General features: G+C 35.4%; 1 protein-coding gene across 6 annotated transcripts in view; it reads left to right on the top strand.

Annotated features, from left to right (window-relative positions):
* Positions 1–17,763, top strand: part of LOC124307621 (la-related protein 1B-like) — a 34,428-nt gene that overhangs the window by 13,341 nt on the left and 3,324 nt on the right. For 4 of the 6 annotated variants that reach the window (XM_046769508.1, XM_046769506.1, XM_046769510.1 and 1 more), the window contains 16 exons: positions 5,907–5,980; positions 6,517–6,570; positions 7,101–7,272; positions 7,469–7,573; positions 7,672–7,853; positions 8,108–8,232; positions 8,457–8,646; positions 8,934–9,431; positions 9,759–9,916; positions 10,110–10,344; positions 10,416–10,586; positions 10,679–10,947; positions 11,065–11,225; positions 11,312–11,566; positions 11,676–11,809; positions 17,058–17,636. In XM_046769508.1, coding sequence (XP_046625464.1) covers positions 5,907–5,980; positions 6,517–6,570; positions 7,101–7,272; positions 7,469–7,573; positions 7,672–7,853; positions 8,108–8,232; positions 8,457–8,646; positions 8,934–9,431; positions 9,759–9,916; positions 10,110–10,344; positions 10,416–10,586; positions 10,679–10,947; positions 11,065–11,225; positions 11,312–11,566; positions 11,676–11,809; positions 17,058–17,519 — 3,245 coding nt within the window. In that variant the 3' untranslated portion in view covers positions 17,520–17,636. Of the gene's footprint in view, positions 1–5,906; positions 5,981–6,516; positions 6,571–7,100; positions 7,273–7,468; positions 7,574–7,671; positions 7,854–8,107; positions 8,233–8,456; positions 8,647–8,933; positions 9,432–9,758; positions 9,917–10,109; positions 10,345–10,415; positions 10,587–10,678; positions 10,948–11,064; positions 11,226–11,311; positions 11,567–11,675; positions 11,810–17,057; positions 17,637–17,763 lie in introns of those variants that run through there. The other 2 variants (XM_046769509.1, XM_046769507.1) reach the window with 2 other exon arrangements.

The raw sequence follows: 17,763 nt of genomic DNA, 5'->3' as shown, positions 1-17,763 counted from the left end.
GCATCTAATTTATACGCAAATCTGGCTTTGAAGGTTTTTGTTCATTGCTTTACTCGCCGAAACTTGTCTCGGGGGGGGGTTTTTTTTTTTTATATCCTTCCATCATCTCGTTTGTCCTTGGAATTACTGCGGAACGTCGGAAAGAATTTTGAGAGAATTTTCACATAGGAACCGATGTTGGATATAGCGAAAGACATATTTAAAAAAAAATTTTGAAAGTATAATTATGTTGTGTTAAAAGTCTTATCACATAACTGCTGCTGAGTGAGTGGGATTCACGCTTTATATAGTTGGGAATTGTAACATCGTTTTTCCTCGTTAATCAACGTATACGTTTTACATAGTTTCTTAGTCATTTTTGTTATCACGTATGTATGTATATATATGTGTGTGTGTGTGTGTAGTTCTTTAGAAATACAAGTTAAACGTCAACTATATCGTAACGAAACACCGGAAATACGTAAAAGTTCACATTTACAATACAGTTACTGTCATTTGACGCACACAGGGATAACATCCCATACAAATATACGCTTACAATATATAGACTTCCGTAACTGTACGGTGATAAATCATGGTTTTGATAAAACAACGAAATCTTTTCTCTGCTCGTGAAGAGAAAAAAAGGAGTTGTTGTTGACTGCCAAGCACAATTATTAATGTTTGTTTAATTTAAATATAAATCAAATTCGATTCAATTAATAAAAGTAAATAAATAACAATTGCAATGTTATCACCAAGTAAAAGCACAGTTATTTCAATCAGAGAATCATTAATTTGTTATTTACGTACAAAGGGCAAACTTGAGGATTCGTAGTGGTCTTTGTTCACGTGTGCTTTATATTTTCTCGCTTTCTATGACTCGCTAACAACAATCACGACAACAATAATACACGTGAGCATAATGAAACAATGACAAATAATTGTCTCTGATCAGCGGTCGATTTATAATTGCCTCCTCCCGTCAATTTCAACGGGCAGGTTGACTTTGCACCATGCTTATTTTATGTCGCAGCAAGTAACGTTATCGCAACGGTTCATGTTGAAGAAAAACCGTAATTTCGCAATTTTGAAAGTGGTTGAAATTCGTTAAACCGCAATGAAACAAATTATACTTATATTTTGTAAAACTAAGGAAATAGTGGACTTTCTCCCAATGTTTCGTCAAGATAACGTTACTAACTTCAACCTCGTCTTTCTTTGTAATCGAACATTCTCTCTATTTCGGGCTCACAAACCTATTAAGTAAGTCACCGCTGCATTGTGTCGCATTGCATTCGTGGGTATTTTAAGGCGCACGTAGGTAACTTGTATTATGTTTGAAAAGTTGAAAAATTTAAATAAATATAAATAAATAAAAATAAATAAAAATAAAAATCATCCTTTACCGCATTTACGTTTGAATACATAATCCCTATAATCAGATTCACTTTTCGTTAGAAAAATTTAAAAGTCACCATTCGTTTTTTTTTTTTTTTTTAATTCTAATTGGTACAGGTTGAAACTTGGACTGAGGCGTTCTTTCGTTCCGTCGTGTCCACCTGGTCATTCGATTGACATTATAAGCGGTTGAAATTAATCAACCAGTTGCCTGAGGCCAGGGCTGGCTGGCTGACTTGTTAAAGGTTTTCTTGCTTTCACCTTATGTTCCGGATTCGAATTTGTTTGTCGCCCTGAACCTCGCCCGAATATTCTGCCTGGCATTTCGTTTCCTTTCTCTCTCTCTCTCTGTTTCTGTATTTCTTTCTTTTTCTCTTACAACATTCGAAAGTCTCAGCTGCTGCTGATAATTTCTTTTTCGTTTTTTTTTCTGCTCCCCTTCGACGAAGTTACATATTGAGACATTTTATTACATATGTATCATGTGAAGTTGAACCACCAGCAGGCAATACTACGAGTATTATTATACGCTTGGATATATTTGACAATTATTTCAAATTGGGTGACGATAGAATTTAAACGTGTTATTTGATTTTTTTGACTTTTTTTTTTTATTATTCTACTTTCAAATTAACATTTTTTAATCTCTATTTTTGAACTCTGCTATTTTCAAAAACTCGAGTTCAATTTCAAAACAACTGTACAAACGCTTATCGTATGTTTTTTATTATCACACGTAGTGGCGATTTACCCCGCTACACGTGCACAATGAACTGAGAATGTTGGTTACGTAATCGCCCGAGGTTTAACGTTGAATTCATATCTAATCTCGATATATGACTTTAACAACTAGGAATAAATGGTTTGGGAAGCTGATCTTGAGTATCGTCGAAAAATTTCCACTATTCGTATAATGTGATACGATTTGCCTTTTAAATATATATATAAATTATATAAGAAAATTGAATTATTTTGTAAAAATTATGAAAGATTTTAAATAGATGCAGTTGCAATGGCGGTTGATAATAATTGTAGAAGAGAATTAAGAAAGGCTGCAAATTCCATTGTTTTTTTTTCTTGAAAAAAAGAAAAAAAACAAAAAGAAAAACAAAAATAATACCACAGCCGAATTCAAAGAATAAATAACCATGCAGCAAAGAAAAAACAGTTTTTCTCTCTTCTTAATTTTTTTTTCTCGAATTTCTGGCTTCAAATACTCCTCTAAAGTTCTTCTCGAACGTTTCACCGAAAGCCTATTTCATTCAGTGAATCGTGAATGCTTCGTTGTAGTCCTGATCCTTATACCTGCAGGAACAGCAGATGGGCACTGGGGATAGTAACTGTAAATTTTCCTTGTCCTCGGTTTTCCTTGAAAATAAAAATGGAGAGAGAATGTTCTTGACATTAGGATCCGAGAAGAGAAAAAAGCAAATGATGTATAACGCATGTGTCGGTAACCTTGAGTTAATTTTTTTTTTTATTTTATTTTTTTTACGAGATTTGATATTTTTCAAACTACAAAATTTTGCACCACAGTGCAGATATTCGACATTTTTCTGTACATGCATGTACATATATCTATATATTGTCGGACGCTTTTTATAAATTAATTATAAATCGCGTGAAAAAAATCAACGTACTTTATATTTGAAAAGTGATTATTATATTCTCGTTTCCAGAATATATTAAGGCAAATATATATAACATCAGGGTTCGTACGCACAGGGAAAACCGAGAAAATTTAGAAAGTTTCTTACAGCAGAGAAAAATCAGGGAAAGTCAGGGAATTTCGAAAATAAGACGGGAATTTAAAGTTTCTTGAAGAAATAAACTCGTTCTCATACGTACATTACTTGATATCGAACCTCCTTTCGTTTTTTTTCTTACTGAAAATCTTTGGCTGTTGTTTGTAAATTAGTAGTCGGACAGTAAATTAATTACTAGGTATGCAAAAAAATTGTCATCAATCAGCGGCATATTTCTTGGAAGGTTACTGAGAAAAATCCTATTTTCAGGCTGGAACACCTGGAAAAGTCAGGGAATTTCGGGTACCAAAAAGCGTACGAACCCTGAATATATTCGTACAGAAAGCACGTGTGCACTTGCATATGTTGAGTTAATAGTTTAAATTTTGATCGCTTTGGTTAACCTGTAAACCAGAGACAAGCAACGATACGCACGGCTGCCAAGGTTTTCCCTATCGGATTGCTCCGGACTGCAGACTAAAAATATCGTCAACCAACGACGATATCGAAAATTATTATAACACTTCCCTGGGAATTAATTCGTATATACACTATACGTTACGTTGATTACATACCTCATATTTATTTACGAGGAATTTTTTTTAGTACAAATCCTCAATCAACAAATAATCAATACTCTTGGGCTTTTTTGTTCAATTAATTGATTTTTTATTTGTTTTTACGGCTTATTTTAAAAATCAATATACATTACATGTATATATATATATATATATATATATATATATATATATATATATATATATATATATATATATATATATATATATATATTGATTTTATTCGTTGTTATTGTGATTTTTTCGTGGAAACAAATATCAGTACGTTTATCAGCTATTTTATTTTATAATCAAGTCTCCTGATTGGTACATGATCAGAAACAAAATTCGAACACTATATGTATATTTTTATATATATGTATAATATGTACACCTGATTTGATAAAATAGAAATTGATTGATAGGTTTAATTGTTTGACAATACAGGCTTGATTAATAAATAATCTTATTTACATTTACTTCTTACAGACAAGTTTCAAATTTTTTTTTTTTTCATTCATCCTTTCCAAGGTAACTCTTTACTGAATAAACAAGAGTTGATATATGTATCGAAATAATTCGTTAGGGCTTTGTATAAATTTAACGAATGTTAAAATTAAATTTATACAAATGGGTATATGGTCGGACATCACGATCCGAATAAACAGTCACTCGCTTTCGTCGCATCTTTGCTACATATTGTGTTACATTCGTTGCTGAGGGGAATTTTTATTTTTTTTTTTTATCCTTAACCATCGTACGATTACACACGTTCAGTATTCGCATTGCGAAATCTGTGCACGATAACAATTTGACGACGTTTGGCCAATGAATTTAATTGGATAAACATCCTTATTCAGTTCAATTCATGCATTGTGTATTTCTTTACATGCTCACGCTTACTTGGCAGAGTAAACTAATCAGGTTAAATCTCTCTGTGTGGTGATAATACCTGTTTTAATGCAAGACTAGTACAGTTATAGGCAACGGGTATATGCTTTTTCATATTTCAAATGATTTACTTATTATAATCATTTTCAGATTCAATTATTACGGCTTTTGGTATTCTCGAAATGATTCGATAGTATGAAGCCTAACGTTTGACGTTTTTCCAATTTCATATTTATCCAAATTTTTTTCCTATCTTTCAATCTTTCGAAGCAAATAATATTTTTCACCGATGTATTTGGCGCGAGGCCTGAATCAACTGGGAACGTTCGTATATTTTCGTATTTATAACAAAAATAAATATATAGCGTAATGTAACGTTAACGTAACGTAACAACGCGAAAAGATGCTGCGGCTGTTGCTTTTCGATCTTATTGTTCTCACTTGTGAAAATAATAATTATTTGCTCTGTGGGCAAGTATATATAACGTACATACGCATTATTTAAGTAACGAAAATACTTTAAATGTGTGATAATACGTGTGTAATTGGAAATGAGGGGGTGTAATACGCGAAATTAAACTCATACTATCGGGAGATGAAATATCCGTATTCTGCGTTCTTTTTTTTTTTTTTTTTAACTCTGTGCAACGCGATTGCCTCTTTTTCTGTTAAAAATATCCTATTTTTTTCTCTAGTAAGTAAAGTTACAAATGAGACGATAGTTTCTTACGGTTGGATAAGAAGAGCGTAGAATAATTTGAATCGCGTACGTTCGTATTCGTACAATAAGTAGATAGTCTGAGTTTGCTTTGCTGTCTCCGTTGAAAACTAATTATGTTCAATTAACTAGCGGTGAAGAAATATCCATGTTTGCGAAATATGAGAATTAATGCTTACTTTTCACCTATTCCAACTATTATATTATGTCGTAATTGACGAACTTGCGGCATATTTAGTATTCAACCGGAAATTCGGTGAAAAATTACTTAGCATTTCTTATTGACACTGTTGCTGATTGTACAGGTTGAATTGCGCACGTATAGTTATAAGAATGAGAATGAAAATTGAACAGACCGTTCAATTCTGCCATTGCATTTGATTTCATGCTATAATTTATTTGTACGAGTGTTACGCGATTATCTTCAAGGTTAAGCAATCGGAGTTGATAACGAGCGACTCTTTCTTAATCAATACATTATACACATAATGTCTATTCATGTTTTTTTTTAACTTATCGAATGTTTGTTGCAATATTTATTTTTATTACCAGTATTACGTTATTTATTGGTCATTAAGTATACTTGTTGTTACAAATGTTTATTCTTGTTTGCAGAAAATGGTTCTTCAACCGGTGTGCAGCCAACAATTGTCAAAGCGCCAAAAGACAGAAGAAAAATCAATCAAAAGGTAAGATTTTCATTAGAATCATTGATTATTCCAGTCTAATAGATTCCACAGGTCTTTGCAAAATTTTTGACTACATCGGTTGGGAAATTTAAAATATAATATCTTGAGTTACTGTACCAGTTCTGTGTTCGATTGAGTGAATTTTCCCGATTGCTACTCTTTTGATAAATTGATCGGATCACGATCCTGGTTTCGCTACGTGGTGATTTATTCTCAGATTTCACTCAACGCTTCAGAAACTATCTGCGGTGATAATCATTTTTAGTAAATCTATTTATAAACTACTCACCGTGTCCCAGAGTTTTTACTACTCATACTCGGTTTGGAAATTTCCATAATACCTTGGCAGTGTTTGTATAGTTACGTGTTTAATAAATTTGCCCGAGTATTGTTAGACTCAACATTTCTTTAACTCGTTTGTCATCGCAGCAAATCACCATTCCCGCTTCTATACCGTATTTGCTAACTTCTATGACTTATCACTGTTTAAATTATCTTTATGTTAGTATTAACATATACGTTTTACAATATTTCAGGCCAGTGATTTTACCGATATTGGAGACTGGCCATCTCTTGGGGCTCAAGGAGAGGTGGGTTTCGTATTTTCCTGAATTTTACCTACCATTATTTAATTTAGAAAACAGACAGTAAAATTCAATCTCAACATGAGTATCAGTGTACCTATATCAAACCTGCAAAAGCTAGAGCGTACAGATTTCCATGAAAATCTGTAGGTGTAGAACTTTTGCCAGATTAATACCGAACACCTTTATCTAAAACATGTGCCGACGCTGTATTATAATTGTCTTGGTACCAAATGTGTTCTTACATGCTTCTAAAAATCCGCTATGATTTCATTGTCTTGAATATTTCCCATGCCAGTTAGAAATGTATTACTATCGGCTTTCGTGCAAATTAAAGGAAAAAAAAAACAAGAAAACTGTTAAATGATTAGCAAATCATAATTGTGAAAAGTTTATACCATAATTGAAATCACTCCATTCATTAATTTTGACATCTTATCGATAAGTCGATAAGCAGTACGTAATCTGTTATATCATTTGGTGATCATGATATCTTATTGATAATCAGCCGTACAGTTTATGTCATTTTGGTTTAGAAGAAGCCCACAATAGCAACCCAAAAACAAAACGGCGTCATCGAACCAAACCAAACAAAGGACAACTATGCTGGTCCAGCCAGCGAAGGCAAAGGCAAGGAAAACAAAGAACAAAATCACTTCCAAGATGATAGCGACGAACACACGGACGGCAGTGATAAAAAGAAAAAAGGTAACTCTACGTTAGAAATTCCTCGGTGACTCGTGAAAGAGAAGAAAGAAAAAAAAGAAAGAGTGTTCAATTACGTTGATTGACTAAAATACAAATACGCTAGCATTTTTCTCTCGAGCTTGTGACACATTCCTACGCTCTTCACTGCTTATACAATCCATCAAGTTATTGAATAGTTCCTGATATCAAATTTCAGTCACAAAGCAGAAATGGGTTCCCCTAGACATAGATTTGGCAAAGAACAGAGGGAAGCGAGAAAGATCCCCGAAAACTCATGGACCGCGTGAGAGAAATGGAGAAGGTAAAAACTCTCGATTAATTGAGTCTTCCGTTCATTTTCGAAGAATTTTAGTATTCATCTCAACTTACCAAAACAAATTTCATTTTGCTAACTGTCAGAGGAGGAAAATTGGCGTGACAGAGATTACGACAGATCGAGGTATAGCTATAGAGGCGCACGAGGAGGCGGTAGTACTCGATACAGAGGGAGAGGTGGTAGAGGCACTCGTGGTACTAGCCGCAGTGGTTTTAAGCCTAGGCATGATCCTGAATATCCAGACTATCCTACGGACTACACGCAGGTATGTGACGTTTGTTATATGTTTGGGAGTCAATTTTTTGTTCCCTTCATTATTGAGATTAGACGATTAATTAATTTACAATTTTGCACTTGTAGTCGGAGTGAAACTCATCACAATTCTGCCACATCTAGCTGTTAATACGAATTGACAGATGTTATTAACTGTATATATTGAAATTTGGCATAAAACTTGGAAAAATTTAACTGAATGGTATTAATTGAGCCTGATATGAAGTTAACAGAGTTGAATTGCAGGTGAATAAGTTTGGCGGATCTGATGCCTCATTTATGATGCCATATATGGGTACTTTCTACTTCAACAATTCGAGCTACATCAATTTGGATATGACAACGCTTAAAGATTACATTAAGAAACAAATGTAAGTCTGATTTAATAATGCAGGCATTAATATGATTTTTATTCAGTTCCTAGTTCATTACGTATATGATGATATTACATTATTTTGTCTTCTTTTCCCGACTTAGAAAAGAAATTCGACATGCTGATAAAACTATGTCTGAAGAATAATTTGGTTTTTTATACAGAATCAAGGATTTTTCTATAACCCAAATACTAAGGCAGTATGTATTTTCTATATTCCAGCGAGTACTACTTTAGCGAAGAAAATCTGATGAGGGATTTCTTTCTACGTCGTAAAATGGATGCTGAAGGTTTTCTTCCTATTACTCTTATAGCTTCGTTCCATCGAGTACAAGCGCTTACCACTGACGTAGCTTTGGTCGTCGAGGCTATTAAAGAGTCTGACAAACTTGAACTCGTTAATGGATTCCAGGTTAGAATGTTCGATATTTTGATTTTTTTTCACATCTGCAAGGCACATTATCATCGAATTATTCGGCTAGATTCTTGATACTAGTTTAATGACGATATTGTGCCAGATGAAAGTTGAAGGATTCGCTAACACCACAAGGACCAAAAATCCAATGAGTGGGGTTTGATAGTAGACCTTCGCACAACTGTTTACGGCTTCTCTCCTCATGCTATTCGATAATTTAATGCACTCTTAATCCACCCATTTATGGAATGTAGATTTATAAATTTTAAACTCTCGACTTTCAGGTTAGAACAAAGACTGAGCCTCTGAAATGGCCGATATTAGATGCAGCTGGAAATCCCGTTTATCCTCAGGCGCATCATCATCATCAGATTCCTTCGCAACTGTCGTCGTCGCCTTCACATCCCAGTTTCTTTCCCGTCGCCGAACCCTTGACTGCTATTCCTCCACCACCAATCCCTCTAAGCTTACGTGTACGCAATAATTCTAATTCTGTACATGGGAGACTTAGCGAATCAGATAGCGTATCTTCTTCAATAGGTGATAGTCTGAACCCTGACGTACCAGAGTTTGTGCCCGTTATAGTAAACAAGGGAATTGAGTCCTTTAATAATGACAAAGAAAATGTTCGATCCAAGAAAGAAGAAGAACGTCGAAAACAGAGCAGCTCCTTACCAGATACCGGTGTTAAACCTGTAAAAATATCATCCAATTCAGTGCGATCGTCAACCTTTCAAGTAAACGGAGATGATCAGCCGTCCATGGATGACGTTTGGAGAGAAGTAAGTATGTGACGCAGTTTTAGTCGTGAAGGAAATAATTTTATAGATTCCATCATAAGCTCAATTTGATAATTCGGATATTCATTTTGTGGTAGTCGGATGATTTGAATTGCGCAAGAGTATTTTGTGAGGATTCGCTAACACCACAAGGATTATCATCCGATGAGTGGGGTTTGATAGTAGACCTCTCTACACACGCTCTTAGCAGTGTATTAACAATCTAGTAACGATACTTACCAATAATGCTGCAGACACAGTATGATATTGGGCCTCGACCGATTTTGAAAAATTGTATGCATGGCTTATAACTTCGTTTGGATTGTGCAGGTGAGAAGAAGAGTGAAACAACCACCAAAAGATAAATCTGAAGACAGAGGAAAATTAGCAGATAACAAAGAAGAAGAACGTGAAGAACTAGACTTTCAGTTTGACGAAGAATTGGATACACCTCCACCAACAGGCCGACACAATGCATTTTCCGAATGGTAAGCACCTGCAATAAAATATATGACAATTATTCAAACACTCTAAAACATGATGATTTAATCAAATTTTGTCTTCTTTTCCCGACTTAGGAAAAATATGCTGATATATTTGCATCTGACAATGAGACTGAATTTTTTTTATGTAATCCTACCTCAAAACTTGCCAATAATAAGGAATGTCTACACTTCACAGGTCTGAGGATGACGATGATTATGAGCTTTCGGATCGTGACATTAACAAACTTTTGATTGTAACACAGTCGAATCCCCAGGCAATCGCCATTACGACAAGAATTCCTAAACACGAAGGACATGATCGTACAGGTGATTGGATGACTCGTGTCAAGATGTCGCAAGATCTTGAGCAGGCTATTAACGACGGACTCTATTATTATGAAGAAGATTTATGGACTGAAGACAGACAAAGGGTAAACAACCTTTTGCATGTCTTATGGAAGTCTTAAGTCAGCAAATTTCAAGCAACTTGCCAATATTTTAGATTGGATCTGTATCTTCGACCGGAAGTTACAAAACTGTAAATTTGATTAGTCAAGAAGCTTTTGAAAAAATGGCACCTAAAGCTCCAAGAAAAACCAACCCTGAAGTTCCGCCGCCGCCACCTACCACCAGTGAAGATGAAATGGAAGTTGCTCACTCGTTGCCCACACAGGTATTTAATATCTGTCATTGATTAATTTTCGTTCGAAATTGCACTGATGCGGTTGCGAATACAGCGTTCAAATGGTTGCTTCCAATATTCAGGTTCCAAATACATCTGAAGGACGTGGCAAGCGTGAACGAGGTGGTGATAGAAGTCAAGGCAACGATGTACAAAGATCTGCTCAGACAAGCAGAGGCAGCAGAAGAGGTGGAGCATCTCGTTTCTTTGCCGTAGTGAAAGACGAGGCAGCTGTGGATCCTAGAACACCACGCAAACGTAAAACGCGTCACAGTAGTAATCCTCCCGTCGAGCATCACGTTGGTTGGATTATGGACGTCAGAGAACATCGTCCTAGAACTTATTCGACCGGGTAATTATATCAGGATATCATATATTTTCCAAAGTTCCCAAAACTTTACATTATAAATCAATAGGCGTATCTAATATCTTTCTTTTTTTTTTTCGCTTTGAACCTTGTAATATTTAGAAGCAGCGCAGGCACAAGCCCAAGCGAAAGCTACTTGGCAAGCAGCTACGGCAGTGCACCGCAGTCTTTACCAACGTTCCAACATCCAAGTCATTCACTCCTCAAAGAAAATGGTTTCACTCAACAAGTTTATCACAAGTACCATTCTCGATGTTTGAAAGGTATGAAATTCTTGAGGCTGCATGAGTAGTAAATTAATTCTATCTTTTTCTGGCTGTTTACACATGTGCAACTTTTGTTTTCACAGAACGCAAAAGATTGGGAATTGGGCAGTCTCAGGAAATGAACACGCTATTCCGTTTCTGGTCATTCTTCCTCAGAGAGAACTTCAACCGCACCATGTACGAAGAATTTAAATCCTTGGCTTTAGAAGATGCTGCTGAAGGATACCGCTACGGTTTGGAATGTCTTTTCCGTTTTTACAGTTACGGTTTGGAAAGAAAGTTCAGGCCTCAACTTTACAAAGATTTTCAAACCGAGACGATACGAGATTACGAAATTGGTGAGTCCGTATTTGAGGACGAATTTGATAAATGATTATAGTATAGATCTTATATATTTACGTATCCGATTTTTATTTGTTAATTTATTATTCATTTTTCATTTTTTAGGCCAATTATATGGATTAGAAAAGTTTTGGGCATTCATGAAATATTATAAGCATGCTGAAAAACTCTACGTTGAATCCAAACTACAGGAGTATGTTTCAAAGTTCAAAAGTATTGAGGATTTCAGAGTAGTTGAGGTGAGTCAAATTTTTATTGATCCGCCTGTATAATATATTCTTGATGAAATCTAGCATTGGGGGATACCCCAATGTTGTTGAAGTATGTATTCGAACCTCTTTCACGTTTGATATTGCGGTTGACACGTTTGTTTTGATTTTTATTGTGTATGCGAGAAAGAGGTAAATAAAGACGACTACACTTTGTTACGGTTCAGGACCGACTACCTTTATTGCCTGCCTTCTCACATTCTATACTATCGTTATAGATACACACATTCGTACACATTCGTACATCACATATCTTACACCCTTCCCCGTTTTATTCAGTTATCAAAGTTGATAGACATTATCTCCTCCTTCCTTAAATTTTATTATACAGTTTCTTGGAGGTGATTTCCTAACAATTTTGGCTTCCGACATTTTCGGGTGATGTTTTCGAAAATCCTTTGCCATTATTACGTCGCCTTCTTCAAAGTTTTCTTTTCTACTACCTTTGAAGTGCTTTTTTTGCATATATTGCTTTGATTCAACGTGATATCTCGTTTCTGGCCGTAATAATAACAAAGGAGTTTTCAGTTCTCTTTTAAACAACAAGTTGGCCGGAGTTTCATTCGTTGTTGCATGTTTTGTTGTTCTGTATGAGAACAAAAACATTTGTATAGCAGTTCTCACATCTACTTTCGAGCTTTGTACAATCGCTTTGAGTTTACGCTTAAATGTTTTTACAAGATTTTCCGCAGCTCCATTTGTCGCTGGGTGTTTCGGCGCTGAAAAATCTTGTTTTATTCCTAATTGCTTGAGAAACTTTTTGTATTCGTCGCTCGTAAACTGCGTTCCTGAATCAGTTACAATATGGTTCGGTAGCCCATGCGTTGTAAACATTTCTCGGAATTTTTCTATCGTTGCTTCTGCTGATATATTTTTCATAATGAAAATTTCAGGCCACTTAGAATAGGCATCGATGACTAAAAGGTAAGTTTGCCCCAAATATGGCCCCGCAAAGTCTGCATGAAGTCTTTGCCAAGGTTGGCTTGGCCATGGCCATGGAGTTAATTCCATTCTAATTGGATTGTCTTTAGATTCAACACACCATTTGCAATATTTAGATTTATCTTCTAAATTTTTATCTATATTAGGCCACCAAACCACCGACCTTGCCAAACTCTTCATTTTAACTATCCCAAAGTGACTTTCGTGCAATTTTTCGATTACCTTTTCTCTTAATTTAGGTGGGACGATAACTCTCTGTCCCCACATTAAACATTCTTTTTCGACGTGAATTTCGTCTTTACGCAGTGCATATGGTTGCAACTCATTAGGCCAACTTTTAAGACTACAGTCAGGCCATCCTTCTATTACCATCCGCTTCACGATGGATAGAGTCTCGTTTTTAGCAGTTTCGCGTGCTACTGCTTTGAAATTTAAACATGTTATGTTTGTTGAATATACATAGTGTAAATACGTAAATCGGCCTTCAGTTTCTAAAACATCATTATTTTCTACATAATTTATCGGTAATCTTGATAAAGTATCAGCCACAATATTATCTCTTGTACTAATGTACTCTATTTCATAATCAAATGCCGATAGAAAGTAACTCGAATTTTGCAATCTACTCGTAGCCATTTTTGGTATACCCTTTTCAGGAGAAAAGATCCTAGATAACGGTTTATTATCCGTTTTTAAAAGAAATTTACGTCCGAATAAATAATCATAAAACTTGGTTACTCCAAATATTATCGCAGCTGCTTCTTTATCAATTTGCGAGTAATTTTCTTGCGCGGCTGTCAACCTCGTTGATGCAAACGCTATTGGTCTATCGCCGTCTTCATAAGACTGGCTGATATATGCACCCAGCCCTTTTGGGGACGCATCACATGTTAATTTTAATGGTAAAGATGGATTGTAGTTTACGAGCACACTTTTTAATTCTATTTTCGCTCTTTTAAACGCTTCTTTGCAATTTTGATCCCACTTAAAAATTCTCGAATTACTGCAATTATATAATGGTGCTAGAATTTTAGTACGATCTTTAAATAACCTGCCATAATAATTGATTTTACCTAATAATAACTGTAATTCTTTGTGATTTTCCGGTTCTATGCGTACAAACTCTAGTAGTGTGACCTTTATCACCGCACGTATGGCATACTACATTTTCCCTATACATACAATCCTTCACGAAGTGTCTTGAATCCCCGCAACGGTAACAAGCAGAGCCTCCCGGTATTTGTTGTGCTCGCGCCGTTCCTCGAGCCCGGCCGAATGTTCTTCCCCTTCTAGTCCATGTACGTTGTCCCTGTCTACGATCTCTCTCATGTTGCTTTCGCCAAAACTTTCCACGACTTAGCATGTGTACCTCTTGAATTTCCGCATTTGTTTCTTGCAATTTTTCTGCGCCTTTACTAGCTGCCTCTGATGCTATAGCTTTTTTTAATGCTGTTTCCAGATCGGGTTTCTCTAGTTTTAATAATTCCGCCGTTATTGCTTTACTTTTTAAGCCACAAATCATTTGATCGAGTACTTGCTCGTCTTCGTTCATAAATTTACATTTGTCTATCATAACTCATATTCATATCTATATATGTACAAGGTATGATGCTGGCGGTTTCAAATAATCTTTGACCTTTGTTACAGTGAAACCTGGTTAATTGAGATTTCAAGGGACCATAGATTTTACACCATTTGAAGAGGTTTTCATTTATCAAGTTTTCCAATTAGACAGGTTTAAAATACTAGTTATCTCATTTACAGAGGCCCCCGCTTATAGAGGTCGAAATTTACAGTTATTCCAAATATAAAGGTGGAAATATTAATTGTAAATAAGTATGAGTATTTTTAATGTTTTGAGTTATATAATTAAATAGATTTTTTATATGAATAATAAATGAAACTAAGTGTAAGAATTTATTTATTCATTATAAAAAATAAATATATGTAGTACAGTACAGTAAAGTTTATGACTTAAAGTAATCGGTTATATTGGTTTGTATTTGATGGCTAGTTGCTAAAACCTGTTTCTCGATGGCATAAATTTGATCAAAAATTCTTTGATCGTCAATATTTGACATCTCAAAATACTTATGCAAAGTCTAAAGCTTCCATTGCCTCACGCTTTGAAATGTTTACTGAAGTTTCTTCATAAACTTCTTCTATTTCTGCTTCAGTCTCCAAAGAAGAATACGTAGAAACGATTTCGTCATCAGTAAGATCTTCTGAAATTATTACATCATCGTCCATAGAAACGAAATCCTGAAAACTCGGCTGCTGGTCATTTTCGTTGTTCCTACAGGTGAAAATTAGTTTGTTCCATTCTGGAAATCTTGCAATGGTCTCTACCTCTTCTTGTAGGTTCTCAGGTTCAGATACATTCGTCACTTTGAATCCAGCTTTTTTGTAACCATTACTTATTGTGGTTTTGCTAACTGAAAACCAAGCTTCTCTTGCAAACCTCATGGCCTGAAGTATGTTGATTTCAGGGCTTTTATCATCTTCTATAGACTTTAGAACATATTGCACAACTTCCTTTCTGTAGTACACTTTGAAGTTGTTGATAATACCCTGATCCATGGGCTGCAATTTACTTGTTGTATTAGCGGGTAAATACAATAATTTAACGTACTCCAATTTTGGCATATTGTTGTGAGCTGTGCAATTGTCGACAAACATCACTATCTTTCGTTTTTGGGCCCTCATATCGGCGTTCACTTTTTTTAACCAATCTACAAATAAATCTGAAGTCATCCAGGCCTTTTTATTATTTTGATAATTAACAGGCAACGTCTTGATACCCTTGAAGCATCTTGGGCTCTTAGATTTTCCAATTAAGAGAAGTGGCAGTTTTTCATTTCCGGACATATTTGCACACACAAGTACAGTAACCCGATCTTTACTCAATTTGCCACCATGGCAAGGCTGACCTTTGAACGTAAACGTTTTATCCGGTAGACACTTGTAGAATAAGCCTGCTTCATCGGCGTTGAATACGTCATCGGGAGTATAATCGTGTAATAAAACTGGAAGGTTTTTAATCCACTCACTACATTCATTGTTGTCCACAGAATTGCTCTCACCACAAATATTTTTAAATGCTATATCGTTTCTTTTCTTAAACCCCTCTAACCATCCATTACTGCCAGAAAAATTGATATGGAGCTTATTTGCAAATTCTTCAGCTTTTTTTTTAATCATTGGTCCGCTTATTGGAATGTTATTATTCCGTACCTGCTTCATCCACGTCGAAAGACATTTTTCGAGTTCAGGATGCTCTGCTGATCTTATTCGTTTAAGCTTCCCTTTTCCATCAATATACTGAGACCGAATATTCTCGTTGTTTTTAATAATTCTACACAAGGTCGATTTTGGTACATTATACTCCGCACACAGTTTATCACGCGACTTTCCACAATCATAGTCTGATAGAAGCTTTAATTTTTCAGATACTGTTAATGTGTTATGCTTACGTTTGGACATTTTGTACACTTTTATTCTTATGTTTGCACGTCAAAACTTGAGATAGTACTGACAAAAGAGCATGTACGTGCGAACGATGCGAAAGAAATTCAAATGTTTGTAAACAGTTTAATTGTTCATTTATACTATCTGGATCAACTATTTCGAACGTTTTTTTATCCACTATATCTGCTATCCGTATTAATTTTTGCTGGCCACACTCAGTCTTTTCTTTCACAAATTCTCGAAATTTTCTTCGTAACTCATTAATATTATCGTCTTCACCATCAATATTATTTAATTCACACAACTTTTGCAATTGGACTTTTGTTAAATTCTGGATCCATGCAGTCCCTTTTATTTCAATCAGCATTCCAACACTTTAATTTGGTTTTATTTCGTCATATGCCGACGAAGTTTCTAGAACAATGCTTTTGTCTTTGTCGCCAGTTATTGTGTATGCGAGGAAGAGGTAAATAAAGACGACTACACTCTGTTACGGTTCAGGACCGACTACCTTTATTGCCTGCCTTCTCACATTCTATACTATCGTTATAGATACACACATTCGTACACATTCGTACATCACATATCTTACAATTTTCATCGCTTCCAATCTACTGTATAATGATATGTATGTCTTTGTAGGTTTTCAGTTTATTTGCCACGGTTTCGGTGCTTAATTTATTCAAAATCAACATGTATTTCAAGACATCAAAAATGTTCAGATTTCTATTGGCACCCGATAGAAACATGCGTTCGACAATCTTGGTTGGTATAAAACAGTAACTTGAAACTGTCTGATAATTTACAGCCGCAAATAAACGAGATGCTCCAAGGATTTAGTGGAAATCTACGAAGCCAAGCTATGAAAAGGAGAAACAGAAGCGTGTCTGAAAGCGCTGGTGGCGGAGAAGCATCCCCTACTAGTCGAGTACGACGTTTATCCGGTGGTTCGAGTACTGTGACACTTTCTACCAATTCTAGTAATACTAACAATCACAAACGGTCAGATTCCGTAAATCTGTCGCAGTATCGAAATAGGGCAGAATCTTTTGGTTCGGGTAGATTGGGTCGTACCAAAAGACGAAACGATTCTGCATCTAACAGTCAACGTGATCTCACCAAGCAGCAACAACCCAGGAGTCGACACAATTCTGGCTCTTTTACTAGACCCCAAGAAGTAGCTAAAGTTCAGTCAAGATTATCCGTTAAATCTGAGCAACCTAAGCCTAGTGTTTCTAAACCTGAGACAGCGTCAGTCAGTCAAAAATAAATAAATTATCAAGGGGCCGGAGAACGGCAGAAGGAGAAAATTAGATACTAGGGACTGAGGAACTTTTATTGTCCAAACAATTACATAGTAATTTTATTGTCTTTTGTTTGCAGAATAAAACGTAGTCAGTCAAAAATGAATAAATTATCAAGGGGCCGGAGAACAGCAGAAGGAGAAAATTAGATACTAGGGCCTGAGAAACTTTTATTGTCCAAACAATTACATAGTAATTTTATTGTCTTTT

Source organism: Neodiprion virginianus, chromosome 6 (assembly GCF_021901495.1).
Source record: "Neodiprion virginianus isolate iyNeoVirg1 chromosome 6, iyNeoVirg1.1, whole genome shotgun sequence".
Lineage (NCBI taxonomy): Eukaryota > Metazoa > Arthropoda > Insecta > Hymenoptera > Diprionidae > Neodiprion > Neodiprion virginianus.
Note: the sequence above shows the minus strand (reverse complement) of the source record. Positions and strands in the feature narration are given on the sequence as shown.